Genomic DNA, 18617 nt, shown 5'->3' on the forward strand with positions numbered 1-18617 from the left:
TTTTTTTGAAGTGTATAAACTTTTAGATATTTTGAAATATATAATTTAAAAATTTTGATAAGTTTTGTGAGATTAATATAATTAAAATTGTTAAAAAATTTGTAGCAGACAAATTTAGAAAAAAAATTTGTTTGCCAAACAGGACTTTGGTTTGGACAAGAAATTATTTAAAATAATTACTATAATATTTGTTTTTGATATGATGCAGATGAGATAAAAAGATAATTAAAAAAATGAAAAGATGTATTCAAAATTATGTTTGTGACGCTACTATAAATAATTTTTTTTTTTTTGTAATCTCATGATTATCCAAACACACGTGTTAATCACATGAGACCTAAAAAAAAAGTGCGACACGGCGGCGCCACTACGCTCTCGCCAAGACACCTGCCACAAAAACCACCTAAGAAAAAGTACTCTTTTTAAAGTTTTGTGCTTAAAGTATTTTTTTTAATATATAAGCAAGTGTTAAATTAATTAAATAATATAATAGATGAGGGATAATGGTAGAATCGTATGTTATTCTCTCTCTTTTCTAGTGTCATTTTTTAATTGCTGGTTGACTTAGACTCTGTTTGGTAATCCAATTCGACATTTAAATTTAACGGATTCAGATCTTAACATATTCAGACCATATAATAACGAAAAATTGAACATATGAATTAATTAAGTAGCACTGAATTTCCTAAACAAAACATGTTTCCAAAATTAAGTGATAAACTATTCACTTTATCACTGAATGTGATATGCACTCAAATGTATTAGATTTATTACTTAACAATTTAATAAACTTAGAATTCAAACTTCAATTTTATCAGACACACCGTTCATAAATATAAAATAATAAATCTCAAGAAATATTAATATAATTTTTAAAACTTAAAAGGGAGGCTAGTGAAATAATTAAAAAAGTCATTCCCTTTTAAAATGTCATGTTTTTATTTTGAGATGTTGTAAAATATTTATCATTTTATCAAACAAAATTACTTTTAATATCTTTTTTGAATGTTGAGTAGTAGTAAAATAAAAACCATGGTCCATGGCCCAGAACCCACGAGCCGCCAACAGCATTATTAAACTTACAAAAAGCTCAAAACCATCAAACCGCCGCCACCCCCCACACGACTCTCTCACAGACTCCACACACAGGACACACAGTAGTCACTCACACACACTATATAAATATTCCATAGTCAGAGCTTAATTACGCACCAAAAAAAGAAAAAAAGTTTTGTAATTGTCACAAGCTTCTATTAATTAAGCATCCAGGAGCAAAAGAAGAAGAAGAAGAAGAAAATCTGTGGTTGATGGCTTCTGAAGTGGCGGAGAAAGAACGCAAGATTCTGGTTGCAGTGGATGAAGGGGAGGAGAGCTCCTATGCTTTGTCATGGTGTCTCTCCAACATTGTCAATGAAAATTCCAAAGATACCCTTGTCCTCGTCTATGCCAGGCCACCTAGAGCTGTTTACTCTACCCTTGATGGATCAGGTGAGGAAGACCACCTCCCAGGTGACTTCTTTTTTTTTTTTTTCCTTTTTTTGTGGTTGAGCTAATTATTTATATGGGCATTTTTTAAAATGTCATAGTCTAAATTTTCTTACTATTTTGGTTGTTTTTGCAGGGTATTTGTTCTCTTCTGATATATTAGCCTCAATGGAGAAGTATAGCCATGAAGTTGCAGAATGCGTTCTTGAGAAAGCCCACCGAATATGCAAGGATTTTAATGCCGTAAGCCATTCTTTTTTTTTTTTTCCTCTTCCTAAAGAAATCCATTTCAAATTATACAATCAAAATCCATTTTTTTTGGGGCACAATTCGATATTATAAAAAAAAAAAAGGGTTTTTTCTAGACAAATTATTAATAAATGTAGCATTTTCCCTTCTATACTAGATAACCGCTAATGAGGAAGGGGGTGGATTTTTAAATTTTGGGTTTTGTAGGGGTATGAAAATAATAATATAATATTTACGATCTAGGAGTAATGATGTTTGGGTGTGGATGTGGTGCACAGATTAAGGTGGAGACTAAGGTGGGGCATGGAGATCCAAGGGACATCATTTGTCAACTGGCAGAGAAATTAAACGTGGACTTGGTAGTCATGGGAAGTCACGGCTATGGGCTCATCAAGAGGTGGAATCCCCCTTCTTTCCTTTTTTTTGATCTTTTAAATAAATCCCTGTAATTAATTATATTAGTTGATGATTATTATTGCAATCTCTTTTCATTATTGTTGTAATGGTTGGTTGATTTTGATTTTTTTTTTTTGTTTTTGTCTTTTGGAATTGGGGCAGGGCATTTCTTGGAAGTGTGAGCCATCACTGTGCACAGAACCTCAAGTGTCCAGTTCTGATAGTGAAAAAGCCCAAATCCCATGATGGAAACTAGTTGATAAATCTCCTTTCTGTCCTTTTGGTGGATCATTTACTCCTTGTATAGCAAGTTTTCTTTTCTTTTCTTTTTTTTTGCAAAAATAACTTCTATGTTGTTTTTCCTGTTTAACTTACGGTACTTTTTTTTTTTTTTTGAAACGTTAGGATGCTTTCATTGATTTTCTAAAGAGAGCTTTACAATTCGAGCGATAATCTCATCCAAAAAAAATTGCCTAAAGCATATGAACTAACATTTGGACCAATATTGTTGTTATCATTCGAAACAATATGTTTGTTTGGATACCATTATTATTTCAAATAATATTTCGCTTGCACCATAAACACATTTTTCAACTCACTTTTGTATATTCTTAATTAACTTTTTATCTTACATACATCACATCATAAAAAGTGCTACAACCATTCTTTGTTCAATCTGATTTTGTTTGAACATATTTCCTCCTGCTCCAGCCATTCTTTGCGTACTTTCTGAATAACTCTGCATGGTTGATGGTTGGTCCGGTTCTCAAATTCCTTCTTGTTTCTTTGCTTCCATATCTGCCACAGAATATTGGCAGTGAGGTCAATGGGCTTTTACCATTTAGTCTTTTCCTAGCACCGGTGATTCTGCTCCACCATCTTTTGAAATTGCCTTATTGATCTTTGGCTCCATCCCATATTATTGGGATTACTTTCCAAATCTCTCTTGCTAGAAGACATTGCAGCAGTGTGTGTTCTACTGTTTCTGGTTCCTCTCTCCTTTACACACTGGATCCCCAATTGATGTTATCACGTGAACTATAGCATGTCTGTATATAGGTACCTTTTCTAGTTAAATCTACTTCTATGCAAAAAAACAAAAAGATTGTCATTTTTGTCAAAAATTTTTACACTTTTCCGTGTGCATATTTCGCAATCACTTTTATACCTAATGTACATTAAATCATTACACATTTTTCTACAAAAATTTTAGAAGATAACAATCAAAACATGTCTAGTCTCTCTTAAAAGTGTGCTCATGATAAGTATCCTTTAGTCAAATTCTACTTTGTAATGTCACCCAAACCACATATTATGTACTGTCTCTCTAATATGGCACTTGTTAAGATGTATTTAAAGTGTTATATTTTTTAAAATATAAAATTAATTAGAAAAAGTAAATAAATATAAGAGGGGGTAGACAATTTTGAATAGAAAAAGTAAATAAATATAAGAAAAATAATTGTTAGTATGTGCATATACACACACATACATATATATATATATATATATGATAAATTTGATGAATGCTAGTGTATTAACTAGGGACTTAGGACACCCGTCAGAAAAATCCTATTACCTAATATCATTCATTAAATATAAGCTCAAGTCCAATTCAACATAGGAACATTTGAGCTTTTGTTCTTTTTCTGCTGATAAGATTTACAAAGATCCCACAATGGTGGGCGTAATACAATCAATGAACTAAACATTCACGCATGATTGTTGGACGTATTTGCCGTTAATATGTTGTCTTATCTTCTATATTTTAAGAGAGCGGACATCGCATGTCTCCTTAAAACTGTTAAAGTGCTCCTAAAATTGACATAACAGATGATCTGAAGCTGTTGCTATTTTTGTAAACTGGAGTTTTGACCCAAAAACAAAGAAAACAAAACTACCAAGAACTAAAAAAGTATGAACACAAGATTGCATACAATTACTAATAGCCGGATAAGGTTGAGAATAAAAAGGAGTACAAGGAAAATGAAAATTGGTAGTTTTTTGGTCAGTAACTTGTTTTCCTTGTTAAGTTGGATACGGCAGATTCTCCGTTCCATAGTTGCTGAGAACAAGGATTCTATCACAAGATATTTCCATGAATATCTCTTCACAAAATAAAGAAGTTTTAATCGGAGAATAATCAGATTACGTAAATGATGAGCATGTCCAAAATCCGTCAATCTCTATCCTAATCATATCCCAAGAACGTTAATCAAACGTTAATTTCCCGTATGACTTTGTATTGCATTAGCCTTAAATCTCTCCCTGCTGATTGCTCTCCAAGAATCTTATTAACAGAAGATTTTTTTTTTTTTTTTTTTTGTGCATGAGTTATCGCAACTGGTTTGTTCTACTGTAGTGTTATTCTCTCCTTTTAGCTCTTTGTTTCTTCTCAAGTTTTTGTTTAACTCTTTCTTTCTTCTCTCAAATTTCGTAGCTTGGTAAGTGGGATATTCAGCATCCAAAGTTCTCGATTTCTCTACATTCATCAAAACACCGTTTATAAAACAGGGTTTAACACAGGTTTAAAGTTTTATTTCTTCTTTGGGTTTTGGCAAGCGATATCCTGTTAAAAAAATTGATTCCAATTGGATCCCAGAAAAGAATTAGTACTTATTTTGGAGTTTCATCTTGATTATAGTGGTTCTTGTGCTTCCCTTGCCTTCTGAAAATAAATGACCGGATCCATAGCAACCTCTAGCATGTTGGATTTGGGCATAAGTTTGGTGGTTTTTTAGTGCTTTTCAGTATTCGCATTTGGTTGGACATGTATATAATGGTACATGCAAACAAGACTCCTACGTGAATTGTCAAAATAGCAGTAAATTCAATGTTGATGTTATTGTGAATGGTTGCATAATTTGGATGTGTAAAATTATACGAATTCTGTAAGCATGAAACTGTTGTGTATTGTTATACAGAGCTAAAATTAATTCAGATTGTTGAAGGTATTAGTGGGAGTTCAGCAATAGCGGATTCTGGGGAATGTCAGGAAACAAAGACAATAAACTGCTTCAGCGATTATATTAACAAAATTTGTTCAATTCTGATGCATCATACATGATGAGCTAAAGGAAGTGTGTTATGGATGTTAGTCACAGCATGAGCCATTAACTCAGCTAATAACTCCATCCTGCAGAGCCATGGGCAGACATCCTACGTAGTGGTGAGGTTTATCACTTCATTTTCACAGAATGAGGCTACCTTTTAACAGGATGGGACGCTGTTGTTGCATATTTACTCGTCCTCTTTTCTTTCTAATCCTCCTGGTAATTTCTGCAGCATTTTCCTTTTTTGTTTTTTGGCTGATGCCTAAACAATTGTGTTTAGTTTGACTGAAAATCTCAATCCAGGGAATAGCATGTTACATGGTCATGGAGGTCTGTTTGAAGATCAATCAAGTTGAGCATATCATAGTTTTGCAAGCAGATGAAGCTCGCAACAAAACTATTAGAGATGTTGAAAACGCCACAAGCATGCTTCATCCGTTGAATTCTTCTGCCTTGAATCTAGCTACGGTGCTCAGTGCAAAACTAAATGGAACGGACTTAACATTTCCTATTATCCAAGCAAATGTAAGCAAGAATAAATTTTTTTTTTGTTTAAATTTGATACAATTTTCTTAGTTGTTTTTACAGGTTTCTTTCTTTTCATTCAATTCGCTTAGATTGCGCCGTCACTATTTCAAGCACTTACAACAATCCCGCGGGTAACAGAGGTGGAATTCATGGGGTTGGACAGATGGGAGTTCTCCTATTACCGCAATGATGAGCAAACATTTGCATTTTTCTCGAACTCTTCAGCTCCTTCAACATCATATACTCAGCCTGTGAACCGTGACACTGGAAAGCTGTTTGGTGAAGCAGTTGAGTCTAACTATACTATTGCATTTAACTCAACGAGATTTGTAGAAGGCCCACGAGGGATACTACCATATCCTTCACTAGAGACGGGGAAGAATCAGGATCTCCTTTTCAAAAGCAATGTTCCAATGGTTGGAATGGGGCTCATTTCAATAGGTTTTCCAGCAGATGAAGTTAAAAATCAGTTTTCTCATCTAGATTTTCATGGCAGTCACTTGCACCTAGCTTCGAATGATGGCCAAGTACTTTTTGAGAAAGAGCTTGCTGATACTCAAATTTTTGTGTACAACGGAACATATTCACTGAAGTTGAAGAAACAAAATGGTGCTTACGAAGATGTAGTCAGTAATGTTTCTTGCAAGTTGGAGGATGATGCTGATCTAGAGCATTTGGATGTGAAGATCAATGAAAAGAAGCACAAATTTTATTGCTCAACTGTTGACATTGCAGGAATTGATTCAGTAAGTCCTTAATAATGCTAAATCCGTGAAAAATACTGTAGGATTCTTTAGAAATTGACTAATTCTAACAACTAAGCATGAAGTTAGCACATACATTGCTCACAACACCATTGGGTATTTAAGCATCTTACCGTATTTATTGCATCCACTTTTTCTTGAATTGCAAAGTCACAGTCATATGATCGATGCATACGTGACTGATTAGATCATGGAAAGAACTATAGCTAAAAATGACAAAAGAAGTCGAAGCAACGCCATTGACTACAAGTGCTCATGCTAATTGCAGACTTCTAATTGCTCATACAAGTTTTAGTTCAACAATGAATAAATAGTGACTAATAAGAGCGTTTTGCTTCATGTTACAAAATAGGATGTCTACCCTTTTTAGGTTCATGCAATTTTACAGAATTTGAAATGTCTCCCTAATGCTTATTCTTGATGTTGTTTACCTTTATATATGAAATACAACTATCCTGCAGTATGCTTATCTGAATTAATCATGTGAGAATTTTTTTCATTTTACCAGAAACCAAATTCTGATGAGATCTAATAGGCAGTCCCCTGATTATCTAAAACCAATATTGTCCGAAAGAACTGGATGAATTACTCTGCTTAACAGAATGATATAATAGCCTTACACTCAGTATGTCTATCTTTTTTAGTAGTTTTATATCCATGATTGCAGACCATCATAGGGATTCGTCGTCCTTAACCGTCAGCCTATCATCCTGGCATACTTGATTGGAGCATAAACACTTTATACGACATTGGAAATGCCTTTTGCTTTTAACTACTAATAGTAACAAGTTGAACTAAATCAACTGGATAATCAAATGTGTCTTAATTTGTATTTTAGGTATATGTATTGGCTTTTCCGGAAGATGGAAACGAAGCTGCTGCCCATAAAAGCAGCATGCTAGCCATCATGCTTCTTGTTCTTACGCTTGTGGGATCAGTTGTCTCGCTTTGCCTCTTCATTTTTTTGATCCTGAAAGCTGCACGAAGAGAGATAGTTTTGTGCGATGCACTCGTAAAACAAAAAGAATCAACTCAACAAGCTGAGCGCAAAAGCATGAGCAAGACGAATGCCTTTGCTACATATAGTCATGATCTACGTGCTTCCTTGACAGCTATAACTTGCTTGATAGAGCTTTGTCGTGAAGATGTCGTCCCAAATTCTCAGTTGGCAGCCAACTTGTCACAACTAGATACATATGTACACGATCTATTAGGTAACCATTCTGTTTTTCAATTCATAATGGACTAATCAAGTTAGAAGTCTAGAGAAGTTGAAGTGAATATTGATAATATGTTGGGGCTGGATGAGTACTCATTCAATTTCTGGTTCACTTCACTCTAGCCTGCAAGATATTTGTTTCTCATAAATGTGGACATGCATTTTCTCAATTTCTTTCAACATGTATGCAGTCATAATTTCTCTTTGTCCTTTGGCAATTGTTGTAGGTCTACTAAATACAGTTCTTGATAAAAGTAAAACTGAAGCTGGTAAGACAGAACTTGTAGAAGAAGAGTTTAACCTGGAACAGGTCCTTGAAGACGTTGTTGATATGTACTATCCTGTTGGCGTTAAGAAAGGGATAGATGTCATATTTGACCAATGTGATTTCTCAATTATAAAGTTTCGCCATGTCAGGGGTGATAGAAGAAGGCTCAAAGAGATACTAGAGAATTTGCTAAGTAATGCTATAAAGTTTACGACAGAAGGCCATGTTGTTGTTCGCTGTATAGCAAGGAAAACAAGTAAAGAGAATGCTATAATTGCTTCTAACCGCAGAAGCACATTAAATTGTCTCTCAAGGTTGTGTTACAAGAACAGTGGAAGCCTACATTCGCTTGATGACATCCATACAGTTCATGAAAATCCTAATTGTATGGAATTCGTGTTCGAGGTGGATGACACGGGCTGTGGGATTCCAAAGGAGAGGCGAAAATCTGTGTTTGAAAACTATGTTCAGATTACAGTCGCTGCTGCTGGACAACAAGGATGGGGTCTAGGACTCGGCATCGTTCAGTCTTTGGTAAGAAATTGCATTGGCTGTCTTTACTTCATCATTTAGTTTAGTAGCTGTTTCATCAACTGAATCATCAAATTAGAAAAATAAAAATATTGTCATGGGATGATCCTTGTGCTGTCTTTATTCTTAGAAATTATTGAGTATAACACAGTGCTCATGGCTTAGGTACGTTTAATGGGGGGAGAAATCAGAATCGTTGACAAAGAAAATGGAGAAAAAGGAACCTGCTTTAGGTTCAGTGTCTTTTTGACAGTATGCAATCCGGTGTCCACTGTCATGGATGAAGATGGAAACCATATGCAAAATGGAGTTTCTTCAAGTGATCTTCTGCATTATTTTGAATTACATATTCGCTATCCCAATACAAGATTGGAGGGATCCCATGTCGTGCTCTTACTTGCAAGTAAAGAGCGCAGAAAGATTTCCAAGAGAGCAATTGAGAATATTGGCATAAAAGTAACAGTTGCAGAGACAGATAAAGATCTAAGACGTATTCTATATAAGATAAAGGAAAAGATGGACCATTTCCAGCTTAATCTGCATGAGAAATCCGAATCTAGTCCGCCTGACTACCTGTCCGCGTCCAGCAATTCTAATTCAGGATTGAATGAAGGGCATTCAGGTGCTACAGATGGACATGAAGCTCATCTCCCCCAAAGAAAAAGCTTCAACTCCAAAGCTGTCCAAAATTTTATACTGATCGTGATTGATGCGGCTATTGGACCTTCCTTGGAAGCAAGTGCAGCTTTGTCCAGCTTTAAGAGGGAAACACGAAATTTGCAGTGTAAGGTTGTTTACTGGGACAATTCAATTATTCCTAGAAGGAATTCAAGAGACGTGAAAGAGCAAAGGCCACTAATTCCTTGTGACTACATATTAAAGAAACCCTTGCATGGATCAGGTTTATATGGCGTGCTACGACTTCTTCCTGTATTTCATGGTGCATTTCCACCTGAGTCGTTGATCGTTAAAGCTGAAGCAGTTCAAGAAAATGAGGGCTCCTCTGAGACTACTGTACCTCCAAATAGATTGGTTAAATTCTCCAGCAATACTGAGCTTCAAAACGGCAAAATTTCAACAGACGAAAAACAAGAACTCCAGGAGATTGTAATACATGATCCAGCTGCTGACCAAAGCTCTCCAAACCCACTCAAGGGAAAATCTGTATTGGTAGTAGATGATCTCGAGGTATTACGTAGAGTAGCCAGCACGAGGATTTCCAAACTCGGTGCTCGAGTGGAAGTCTGTGAGAATGGGAAGGAGGCTTTCGACAAAGTCTGCAAGGTCCTGAATGATGAGAAGGAAATTAATCAGGAAACTCTCCCATATGATTTCATAATAATGGATTGTGAGGTACTCTCAAGATCCTACTGACTCTGATATTTTGACTTTTTTTTTTCTGTCACAAATTCGGTTTTTTTTCTTTTTTTGGTTTTCAGATAAGCTGTAACTCTCACATTTTTTCAGGAAAAAACTTTGAACATCATAAATATTTGGGTTAAAAACAAAAAAACCTTACGTGGTATACCTAATACACAAAAAAGCTCCCATGGTTTCAAAACATACAAAACACCACCTCATGTTTTGAACTAAATTGTAAACTAACAGAATCCGGTAAACTTAACGGAAAATTTAACGGAATCCAGTAAATTTAACAGCTGAGACCGTCATTTTCATTAATTTTAACGAATTCTATTAGTTTACAATTTAGTTCAAAATATGAGGCGTCATTTTGTATGTTTTGAAATCACATGGGGCTTTTTATGTATTAGGTATACCATATAGGGCTTTTTTGTTTTTAACCCTAAATATTTTCCATCCTCATAGTTCATTGAAGCTGTCTTTGAAAACTAAGTTATTCTTGTGATAGTGACCACAAATGTATAGTTCGTACTGCTATATGAAGCTTTTTGATGGTCATGCTTGGAACTTGTTTTTGTTGGTAGATGCCAGTAATGGATGGATATGAAGCAACAAGACTTATAAGGAAGGAAGAGAAAATTCACGGCATCCATATTCCCATATTTGCACTAACAGCCCATGCTATGCCTGAAGAACACAGAAAGATTGTTGACGCTGGAATGGATTTTCATCTGTGCAAGCCATTCGATGCAGACAAACTAATGGATGCCATTAGAGATATTGAGCGCAAATTCAAACATTGACTGTTGAATGGTTTATTTATTTATTTGTTTGGATTGTATTTTTTTGGACTTTTTGTAGAAAAATTACGATAATGATTTGATATACGTGAGGTAAAAAGGTGATTGAAAAATGTGCCCACGAAAAAATGTAGAAATTTTTCTTTGAAAATCTGCGATCCAAACACACCAAATTTTCTGGTCTTCCTCTCTATGTCTTCGCTTGAAAATAAAGTGGAAGTTCTTGGAGATACTACTCAGTTTTCCGGGACTTTGTTCATCTTTGATTTTGGGTGAAAAATGGAATGTTTGTGCTGGAAGCTGATATGAACTCTTTTACGCCTTTTACAGGGAAAGGAAATAGGAAGAAACCGTTTATACACTACTAGTAATTCCTCGCATTTCTACTTTCAAATCTTTTGCCAGTAAAGGAAATAGGAACAAACGCGTATATATATCCTGGCATTTCTACTCAAAAACTTCTAGTCCAAAGAAATTAGAGTAAGAAACTGGAACAAAGGTTTGTGCTCATGTTGATTTAGGTGGTTCAATATTGTCTTGTTTTCACTTCGCAAGGACCTGAAATTTTGAAGTAAAATTCCGGCATGAGTCTCCCAAGTGCAGGTTACATCCCAGCTATAGTTAGTGGAGCTGTTTCGTGTTGCTGACGGACCTAAATCTTCAACAGGGGACGTGCTTTTTTCTTTGTTTTGGTGGGACTTCCTGGTAATGCAACAAATTCTCAAAGGGTCAAAGCTGCCGCATAGCCAATGGTTGTTGAAGGGGATTTAGTTTTACAGCTTAGTTAACAAATTGACGGAATGGGGCTTTAATTCCAAAACATGCAAGATCATCCATGTCAGACTAATGCTGAAATCTTCGAAATAAATCAATCTCAACACCGCTAATGTTCCAAGTCCAGGCTGTTCATAAATCTAAAACTAAAACAGGCATGTTTCTCTTTTGGTTCTAATGGCTGAGCCAGATGAGAATAAAGAAGTATCGCAACACCAAGTTCATGCAGAGCCTCCAATATCTTTTTTCCCTAAACAGCAATTCTAGAGCTAAAAGCCAAAAAAAAAAAAGGAAAAATGTCGAGAGCTCAATTGCCAACAAAGCTCTTCTTCGCAGCAGCATGTTGGGCCAACCACAGCACTCGCACGTACTTTCCTACAGCTCGTCCTGCAAAAGGGTGGAAGTAAGAGAGTTAAAACAATTGAAATTTCTGATAACAAATCATCATAGTTAACTCAGCACTGAAGGATCAGACAAGCCCTTACTTTAACATTTTCCTCAGCTGCGGCAGTAACATCTTCCTTTGTTTCTGATTTGGTGTCTGCATCATCACTATCTGCTTCATCAGCAGCATCATCATCATCGCCTTCCTCAGCCTAAAAGAACAAGTTTTTCCCATTAAGAAAGTGCACGTAATAAGAACATATCACAGTTAAAATCTGGAGCAAAAAGAGTCTCTTTTGAGAACAACATTTTAGTCAGGAACTTACATCAGAATCGACTGGGTCATCCTTTGCTTCCTGAAACAAAATCAGACAGGAGTTCGAGATATAAGTTGTCTCTTCATAATCAAATGATCACTGTTCAAATAATGCAGTATAAAGGAAGTCCAAAGTCCAAACTATACAGAAATGGAATTCAAATGTACTCAAGACATCATGCAACAGAGGAAAATTAATGAAAAGTACCTCCTCCTCTCTCTTCTTTTCTGCCTCATCAAAAGCAGCTTTTTCAGCCTACAACATGAACATTTTCATGTGTCAACAAGCCGACGAAAGTAATTTAAACCTTTTTATTTTTTTATTTTTTGTGCATCGTTTGGGGAAAAAAAATTCCACATACATCCTTATGCTTGCCCCATGTCTCTTCAGCCAACTTCTTAGCATATTCAGGATCATCAGATACCAATACATTGTCAAATAGAGTTCCAGATTTCACCTGAAGAGGACATATATTTCCATCCATCAATCAGTTGAATCCAATGAGAAGAAACAATATCTCCAACACTTGAGAAGCAATCTCACCTGCCACAGTTCAATGCCTACATACTTCAAGTTCGGGTAAACATATAGATCTGCATCATCCTTAAATTCTGCACGCATAAGCAACATTCAATCCGAGTCAACTTACACATCCATGGTTTAACAAAGTACATGGTCATTCCAAAAAGAGGGCAAACCTGGGTTATCAATCAAAGGTGCCTTCCATTTTCCCTTATAGTTAGGATTCTTGATTTTCTGATACAGAAACAATATAGTGAGAAACACAACTAGTCAATGAATCATTGCAATCAAACCCGAATTCAGATCCAACACACCTTGGCCTTCCACGGACCCTTGTATTCTGGATTGGGAATGGTTGGGGCCGTCCACTCACCATCTTCTTCATCATCCCAGTCCTCAGGCTACAATTTGTAAACAACTCATCAGCAACATCATCACTACTCCAAACAGAGTATAGGTGCATGTTGGCAATACAGGAAACAGGATTCTAATGAAAAATACCTTCTTGGCATCAGGATCGGGAATCTCCTTAGGGATGTCATCATAACCCTGTATGAACAGAAAAAAGTGCTTCTTATCATCATTTTCTGGCTAGAATAACCCAAAAAAAAATGGCAAACAGAAGAAAGAATTTGTTCACCTCTGGTTTCTTATCTTCAGGATCAGGAATGTATTCCTTGTCATCCCAATCTTCAGGCTGTCACAAAGGCCTAGTTAATACCATAACCACAGCAAAATATCAATTGATGTTAATCAGAAAGGAAATGAAAATGCAATTACTTTCTTGGCCTCTGGATCCTTAATTTTCTTCAGTGGAAGAAGGTCCCAGTCAGAATACAAGCTACCAGTCTGCTTCTCAACATTGTCAATTAGGATGCTGTAAGTGGCATCTGGGCGTAGGATGAAGGTATAGACATGAGTGAGTTGGTCAGTTTCACATGGGACGTCCTTCTTGATTAAGTGGTTTGTTTCGTTGTAGTTGAGAATGGCATGAACTTTTTTGGTTGTGTACCCACAGATATCTGGTCCAAACATGATACTGAAGATAAAAGTTTTATAGAATCAACCACTGTTGAAGGAATTAAAGAATATACAATGAAAATAACAATGATTTCTAAGGCATGACCTGTATGGGCTGTCACCACCAAATTTCTTTTGATCAACATCACCACTGAGTAGTTTCATGTAGCCACCACCACAGTCAAGCTTCTGTTCATGCTTCACGGAGAATTGGAACACTAAGGTTTTATCCTTGTTGCTGAACTCAGGGAACTCAGCTGAAATGGCATAGAACCTGTAGTCTTCACTGGTCTGAATACCTGCATTGGGACATCAAAGCTAAGATCCAATGTATCCTTAACTTCCAAGTTCACTTCCAAAAGTGCACCAAGAATACAGGGCAAAAAAGGTTACCTTTATCATTGGGGTCTCCATGCCATTTACCAGCAGTATAATTCCACTCTCCAGCAGTATTATCTTCCTTTTTCCAATCAGACTTTACCCACCGTTTCTCCCATCCATCTAAAAGTGTTTATCAGCACAAAGCATTTTAGTATGACAATCAAATAGAAATTGCTTGTACATTCATTTTAGTACAAAAATCAAATAGAAACTGATTTTACATTTTAACAGACTTCCCTTTGGACAGAAAATGATATCTAAGAAAGCTATCTACCAACATTCCTCCTTCAGTCTAGCACCAGTGGGGTGTCCAAATCACAATAACAAGCTGACATGATTCATGATTGTACATTATTCTACAGAAACATAGTCGTCCAATTGAAACAATGTGCAATTGATAACACTAATCATCAGCAATACGAAAACATTGTTCAAAGCCACCTAGGACCGACACAATAACATTGTTAAACCGTTAACATATTCAATTCTTTCCAAACATCTCAACTGGAAAGCTGTATAAACAGATCATATTAACATCACCATCATCCTCCTGGAATCGCACAAAATCACACCTCTAACTTATCTAGTAACCAAGCAACATCCGGGAAGCAAGCGTACTGCCCAGAAAACAGCCCTCACTTACAAAAAAAAAGATCAATTACATCCGACAAACCATTACATCGAATCATCAAAAAGAAATCCAAGTCTCAACTTCATATCGACGGAATCAACAGATCTAGGCAACAGACCAGAATTCCATTCACATTTCAAATCATCCAATCAGAAAACTGGAATCAATACATCAACCGCTAATCCAAATCCGATCTTCCACAAATTTCGACAAGTAAAGCTAAGAAAAATTGGAAATAACTGAAAACCAAACTCAATTACTACTTCAACATTCAGAAAAAGAACAAGTAACAGACAGAGGGAGAGATCGGGAGGTGAAGATACCATCGAAACGCTCTTCGAAGAAGACCTTAGCGGAGGCGCAGGCGAAGAGGAGGCCGAGAGCAAGGCATAGAGAGAGAAAGCTAGGGTTTATTCTCCGCTGCTGCGACGCCATGGCTGATCGAGAAAGAAGAATTTCAGAGTGAGGACTGAGGCACTGCAAAAATGAGAGAGAGAAAGAGAGTCCTATTTATAATTTGATTTTGATGGGGTTTCCCATTGGGTTTTACGCTGAAGGAAGATTTTGGGCGGAATCTGACGTGGTTCCATTTGATTACGTGGTCCAATTATTATAAGCCACGTATGATCAGAGTGTCACTTCTGCGACGTGGCTTTTTGTTATTGGGAACCACCACGACTTTGAACGCCCAGGCCTGCTTCGGCAGATGCAGGCACTGGATTCATCTGTGTAATGACGGATTAGCCCTTCTCCTGGGGTTTTAGGAGATTTTCCACGTCAGACTTAAATCCTAACTTGCTTTTTTTTTTTTAATTATTTAGATAAAGACAATGAAAAAAAATTTAAATGGGGTTACTTTTAATTTTTCAGAAGGTTTGACACGGGATAGAATGGAACCAGCAAACTTTTTATTCTAGACGAAGAAAAAAAACAAAGAAGTGGGGTTAAAATGTGGAATATCAAATTTGACTTGTTTATTTATCGAAACAAGATTGAACGAGCTTTTTCGAGTTTGAAATTTATCGAACATATAATGCTATGCAAATTTAAGTTGATTAATTGGTGAATCAAGTTTGAACAACCTCGTATCAATTTGAATTTGATTCGAGTATTGAGTGAGTTAAATTCGATTTGATTCGATTCGATTTGTTGAATAAAATTTTTCTTGTAGAAGCTAATTCATTATATGAGGAAAATAATTTGTAACGAATCCGAGTCATTGAAGATAAATATTGTGCATCAAATTGGTTTATCTTTACGGGTTAGATTTGGATTTTCTGGTTCAAAGTGTAGATTTCTTTAGATTACTTTAAATTAAAATGCAATCCAAGTATTTCTCAAATTAGAATCAACCACACTTTTTTGATTTAATTGATGACTGATTTGGACGAAGATTTTTGAAAATGCAATTTTTTGTTTACTTATTCGCTAAATGGTTTCTCGATCTAGATTTCATGTGTTTCTAATGATTCATGGACCTCATTCCATAGACATGAGGAATGCTTAACACCAGCGTGAACTAAAGTTTCCAAAATTAATATTTTACCTAAAGTGTAATTTTTGACTTTTAGATCTACCACTAATAACTTAATGCAATTACTTGACAGTTGTTGAATGAATTTTAAAGGGTTTTTTCAATAGACATTCGTTAACCACACTTAAAATTCACGTAACCTACTCCATATATACACATACTAATAATTATTGAGTAAATCTTATATACACTGACAGTGTATACACTATCACCGTTTGATTCATGACATGTGTGCAATAGTTAAATTTCAAATTCAAATTTGGCATATTTATCATTCATCCAACGCTACATTGTCAGTTTAGGAAAGATTAATCCATAATTATTACCTTTTATTGCAGGGAAAATACCGGTTTTCATCCCCAAACTTTGGGCACAAGACACATTTCGTCCCTCATCTTTTGGGCATGACACATTTGGTGTCTGAATTAACAATTTTTTATCAAATGTCATCCTCAAACGGCAATTTAACCAACATTTAACGGACCGTTAAGTAAATGTGGCTAACCGAAGCAAAATCAGATGGAAAATGACGTTGTGTTCATTTCCTCTGCAAATTTCCAAGACTAAGCTCCTACTGCAAATTTCTCCGAGAGTAAACCCCCTCCTCCAATTATAAATATATAATTATAATTATATAATACATATAAATATTACTTATACTAATATTTTATATAATTATAATGTATATTAGATATTAAATTTAATCATTATATAACCTTATATTCATAATAATAAATATAATTATAATTATATAATTTATTGATATTATATACTCATATATATTATAAGGGATAATTTCATAAACCTCCCCTAAATTAGCTTATGGAAAAATGGGAAAATGGATAATTTATGGAGAAAAGCCATAAAGAGCTGGTGTTTTATTGGAGAACTGGTTTATTTTTATTTTATCTGATAAATAAATTTGTTTATGAAAAAATGGGTACTCTGTTCTTATAATAGAGGAAAGCCATAAAGAGCTGAAGTTTTATTGGAAAATGAGTTTATTTTTATTTTATTCGATAAATAAATTTATTTATGAAAAAATGGGTACTCTGTTCTTATAATGGAGGAAAGCCCTAAAGAGCTAGTCTTTTATGGGAAAGCGATACTTTACAGAAAGTGACCGCGATTTGGTTTATGAAATTATCCAAAAAAACAATTTAGAATGAATTTGTTTATTTAATTAAATAATTATTATATATATTTACATAATGCATTATATAATTATACTAATATATTTTATGAGTATAAAGTATATTATATATTAATTATAATTTTTAGTATATTTATCATAATAAATATAAATATAATTATATAATATATTATTACTATATACACATATATATTAAAATATATGCACATATAATATACATTTATAAATATATATATAAATATATTATTAGGGTATATACCCTAATAACTATAATATATTTAGGGTAATAACTATAATAACTATAATAACCCTAATAACTCTAATATATTTAGGGTAATAACTATAATATATTTTTATATATATATTTATAAATATATATTGTATGTGCATATATTTATAATATATATGTGTGTATAGTAATAATATATTATATAATTATAATTATATTTATTATTATAAATATGCTAATATATACTAAAAAGGGTTAAAAACAAAAAAGCCCCCTGTGATAAACCTAATACACAGAAAAGCCCCCCATGGTTTCAAAATATACAACACGACCCCTCATGCTTTGAACTAAATTGTAAAGGTGACGGAATCCGTTAAACTTAACGGAAATGACATATTGGAACCTAAAAAAAATTTTTTATACCTAATTTTTATCAAATATACCTATTCTACCCCTTAACTCTCAATTCTCTCTACTTAGAAAATAAAATAAATGATTTTTTGAGCTGTTTTTTTGTTGAATTATATCAGGGTATTTTGGTCATTTTGACCATTTCCGTTAAGTTTAACGGATTCCGTCACCTTTACAATTTAGTTCAAAGCATGAGGGGTCGTGTTGTATATTTTGAAACCATGGGGGGCTTTTCTGTGTATTAGGTTTATCACAGGGGGTTTTTTTGTTTTTTACCCTACTAAAAATTATAATTAATATATAATATACTTTATAATCATATAATATATTAGTATAATTAATATTTATATATATAATATAGTTATAATTATATATTTTATAATAATATTAGTATAATTATATAATGCATTATATAAATATATATATAATAATTATTTAATTAAATAAACAAATTCATTCTAATTTTTTTTTGGATAATTTCATAAACCAAATCGCGGTCACTTTCTATAAAGCATCACTTTTCCATAAAAGACTAGCTCTTTAGGGTTTTCCTCCATTATAAGAACAGAGTACCCATTTTTTCATAAATAAATTTATTTATTGAAT

The 18617-nt window shown here is 34.4% G+C and overlaps 4 protein-coding genes across 5 annotated transcripts; 3 read left to right on the forward strand and 1 right to left on the reverse strand.

Annotated features, from left to right (window-relative positions):
• Positions 1 to 1132: 1132 nt before the first annotated feature.
• Positions 1133 to 2621, forward strand: LOC113763270 (universal stress protein YxiE). 2 transcript variants are annotated; one of them, XM_027307030.1, is made up of 4 exons: positions 1133 to 1509; positions 1622 to 1728; positions 2013 to 2131; positions 2293 to 2621. In XM_027307030.1, exons 1-4 carry the CDS (start codon positions 1308 to 1310, stop codon positions 2384 to 2386), a joined length of 522 nt encoding a protein of 173 aa, XP_027162831.1. In that variant the 5' UTR covers positions 1133 to 1307; the 3' UTR covers positions 2387 to 2621. The 2 variants fall into 2 exon arrangements, with proteins under 2 accessions (XP_027162831.1, XP_027162832.1); XM_027307031.1 differs by having other exon boundaries at positions 1139 to 1488.
• A 2612-nt stretch (positions 2622 to 5233) lies between these two features.
• Positions 5234 to 7533, forward strand: LOC113760258. The gene is made up of 5 exons (XM_027302815.1): positions 5234 to 5402; positions 5487 to 5708; positions 5801 to 6457; positions 7314 to 7469; positions 7516 to 7533. Exons 1-5 carry the CDS (start codon positions 5328 to 5330, stop codon positions 7531 to 7533), a joined length of 1128 nt encoding a protein of 375 aa, XP_027158616.1. The 5' UTR covers positions 5234 to 5327.
• Positions 7534 to 8025: 492 nt separating this feature from the next.
• Positions 8026 to 10716, forward strand: LOC113760259 (histidine kinase CKI1). Its single transcript, XM_027302816.1, has 3 exons — positions 8026 to 8496; positions 8659 to 9846; positions 10440 to 10716. The coding sequence occupies exons 1-3, from the start codon at positions 8026 to 8028 to the stop codon at positions 10656 to 10658; spliced, it is 1878 nt and encodes a 625-aa protein (XP_027158617.1). The 3' UTR covers positions 10659 to 10716.
• A 766-nt stretch (positions 10717 to 11482) lies between these two features.
• On the reverse strand, positions 11483 to 15183 carry LOC113760829 (calreticulin). The gene is made up of 14 exons (XM_027303564.1): positions 15008 to 15183; positions 14066 to 14173; positions 13779 to 13971; positions 13433 to 13691; positions 13293 to 13349; positions 13154 to 13201; positions 12967 to 13053; positions 12829 to 12886; positions 12674 to 12741; positions 12492 to 12587; positions 12338 to 12385; positions 12140 to 12169; positions 11915 to 12025; positions 11483 to 11816 (listed from the first exon to the last, which is right to left on the reverse strand). Exons 1-14 carry the CDS (start codon positions 15117 to 15119, stop codon positions 11805 to 11807), a joined length of 1287 nt encoding a protein of 428 aa, XP_027159365.1. The 5' UTR covers positions 15120 to 15183; the 3' UTR covers positions 11483 to 11804.
• Between the last annotated feature and the right edge of the window lie 3434 nt (positions 15184 to 18617).

This window comes from Coffea eugenioides, chromosome 2, assembly GCF_003713205.1.
Source record: "Coffea eugenioides isolate CCC68of chromosome 2, Ceug_1.0, whole genome shotgun sequence".
In the NCBI taxonomy this organism is placed as follows: Eukaryota; Viridiplantae; Streptophyta; class Magnoliopsida; order Gentianales; family Rubiaceae; genus Coffea; species Coffea eugenioides.

Coding starts and splice junctions, on each gene's coding strand:
- LOC113760258 (XM_027302815.1), top strand. CDS start 5,328: ATGAGGCTACCTTTTAACAGGATGGGACGCTGTTGTTGCATATTTACT. Junction 5,709..5,800: donor TTCCTATTATCCAAGCAAAT/GTAAGCAAGAAT, acceptor CAATTCGCTTAG/ATTGCGCCGTCACTATTTCA. Junction 6,458..7,313: donor ACATTGCAGGAATTGATTCA/GTAAGTCCTTAA, acceptor TTTGTATTTTAG/GTATATGTATTGGCTTTTCC.
- LOC113760259 (XM_027302816.1), top strand. CDS start 8,026: ATGTACTATCCTGTTGGCGTTAAGAAAGGGATAGATGTCATATTTGAC. Junction 8,497..8,658: donor TCGGCATCGTTCAGTCTTTG/GTAAGAAATTGC, acceptor CTCATGGCTTAG/GTACGTTTAATGGGGGGAGA. Junction 9,847..10,439: donor TCATAATAATGGATTGTGAG/GTACTCTCAAGA, acceptor TTTTGTTGGTAG/ATGCCAGTAATGGATGGATA.
- LOC113763270 (XM_027307030.1), top strand. CDS start 1,308: ATGGCTTCTGAAGTGGCGGAGAAAGAACGCAAGATTCTGGTTGCAGTG. Junction 1,510..1,621: donor TGAGGAAGACCACCTCCCAG/GTGACTTCTTTT, acceptor TTGTTTTTGCAG/GGTATTTGTTCTCTTCTGAT. Junction 1,729..2,012: donor TATGCAAGGATTTTAATGCC/GTAAGCCATTCT, acceptor TGTGGTGCACAG/ATTAAGGTGGAGACTAAGGT.
- LOC113760829 (XM_027303564.1), bottom strand. CDS start 15,119: ATGGCGTCGCAGCAGCGGAGAATAAACCCTAGCTTTCTCTCTCTATGC. Junction 13,350..13,432: donor AGGATCCAGAGGCCAAGAAA/GTAATTGCATTT, acceptor CCTTTGTGACAG/CCTGAAGATTGGGATGACAA. Junction 12,887..12,966: donor AGGGTCCGTGGAAGGCCAAG/GTGTGTTGGATC, acceptor TTTCTGTATCAG/AAAATCAAGAATCCTAACTA.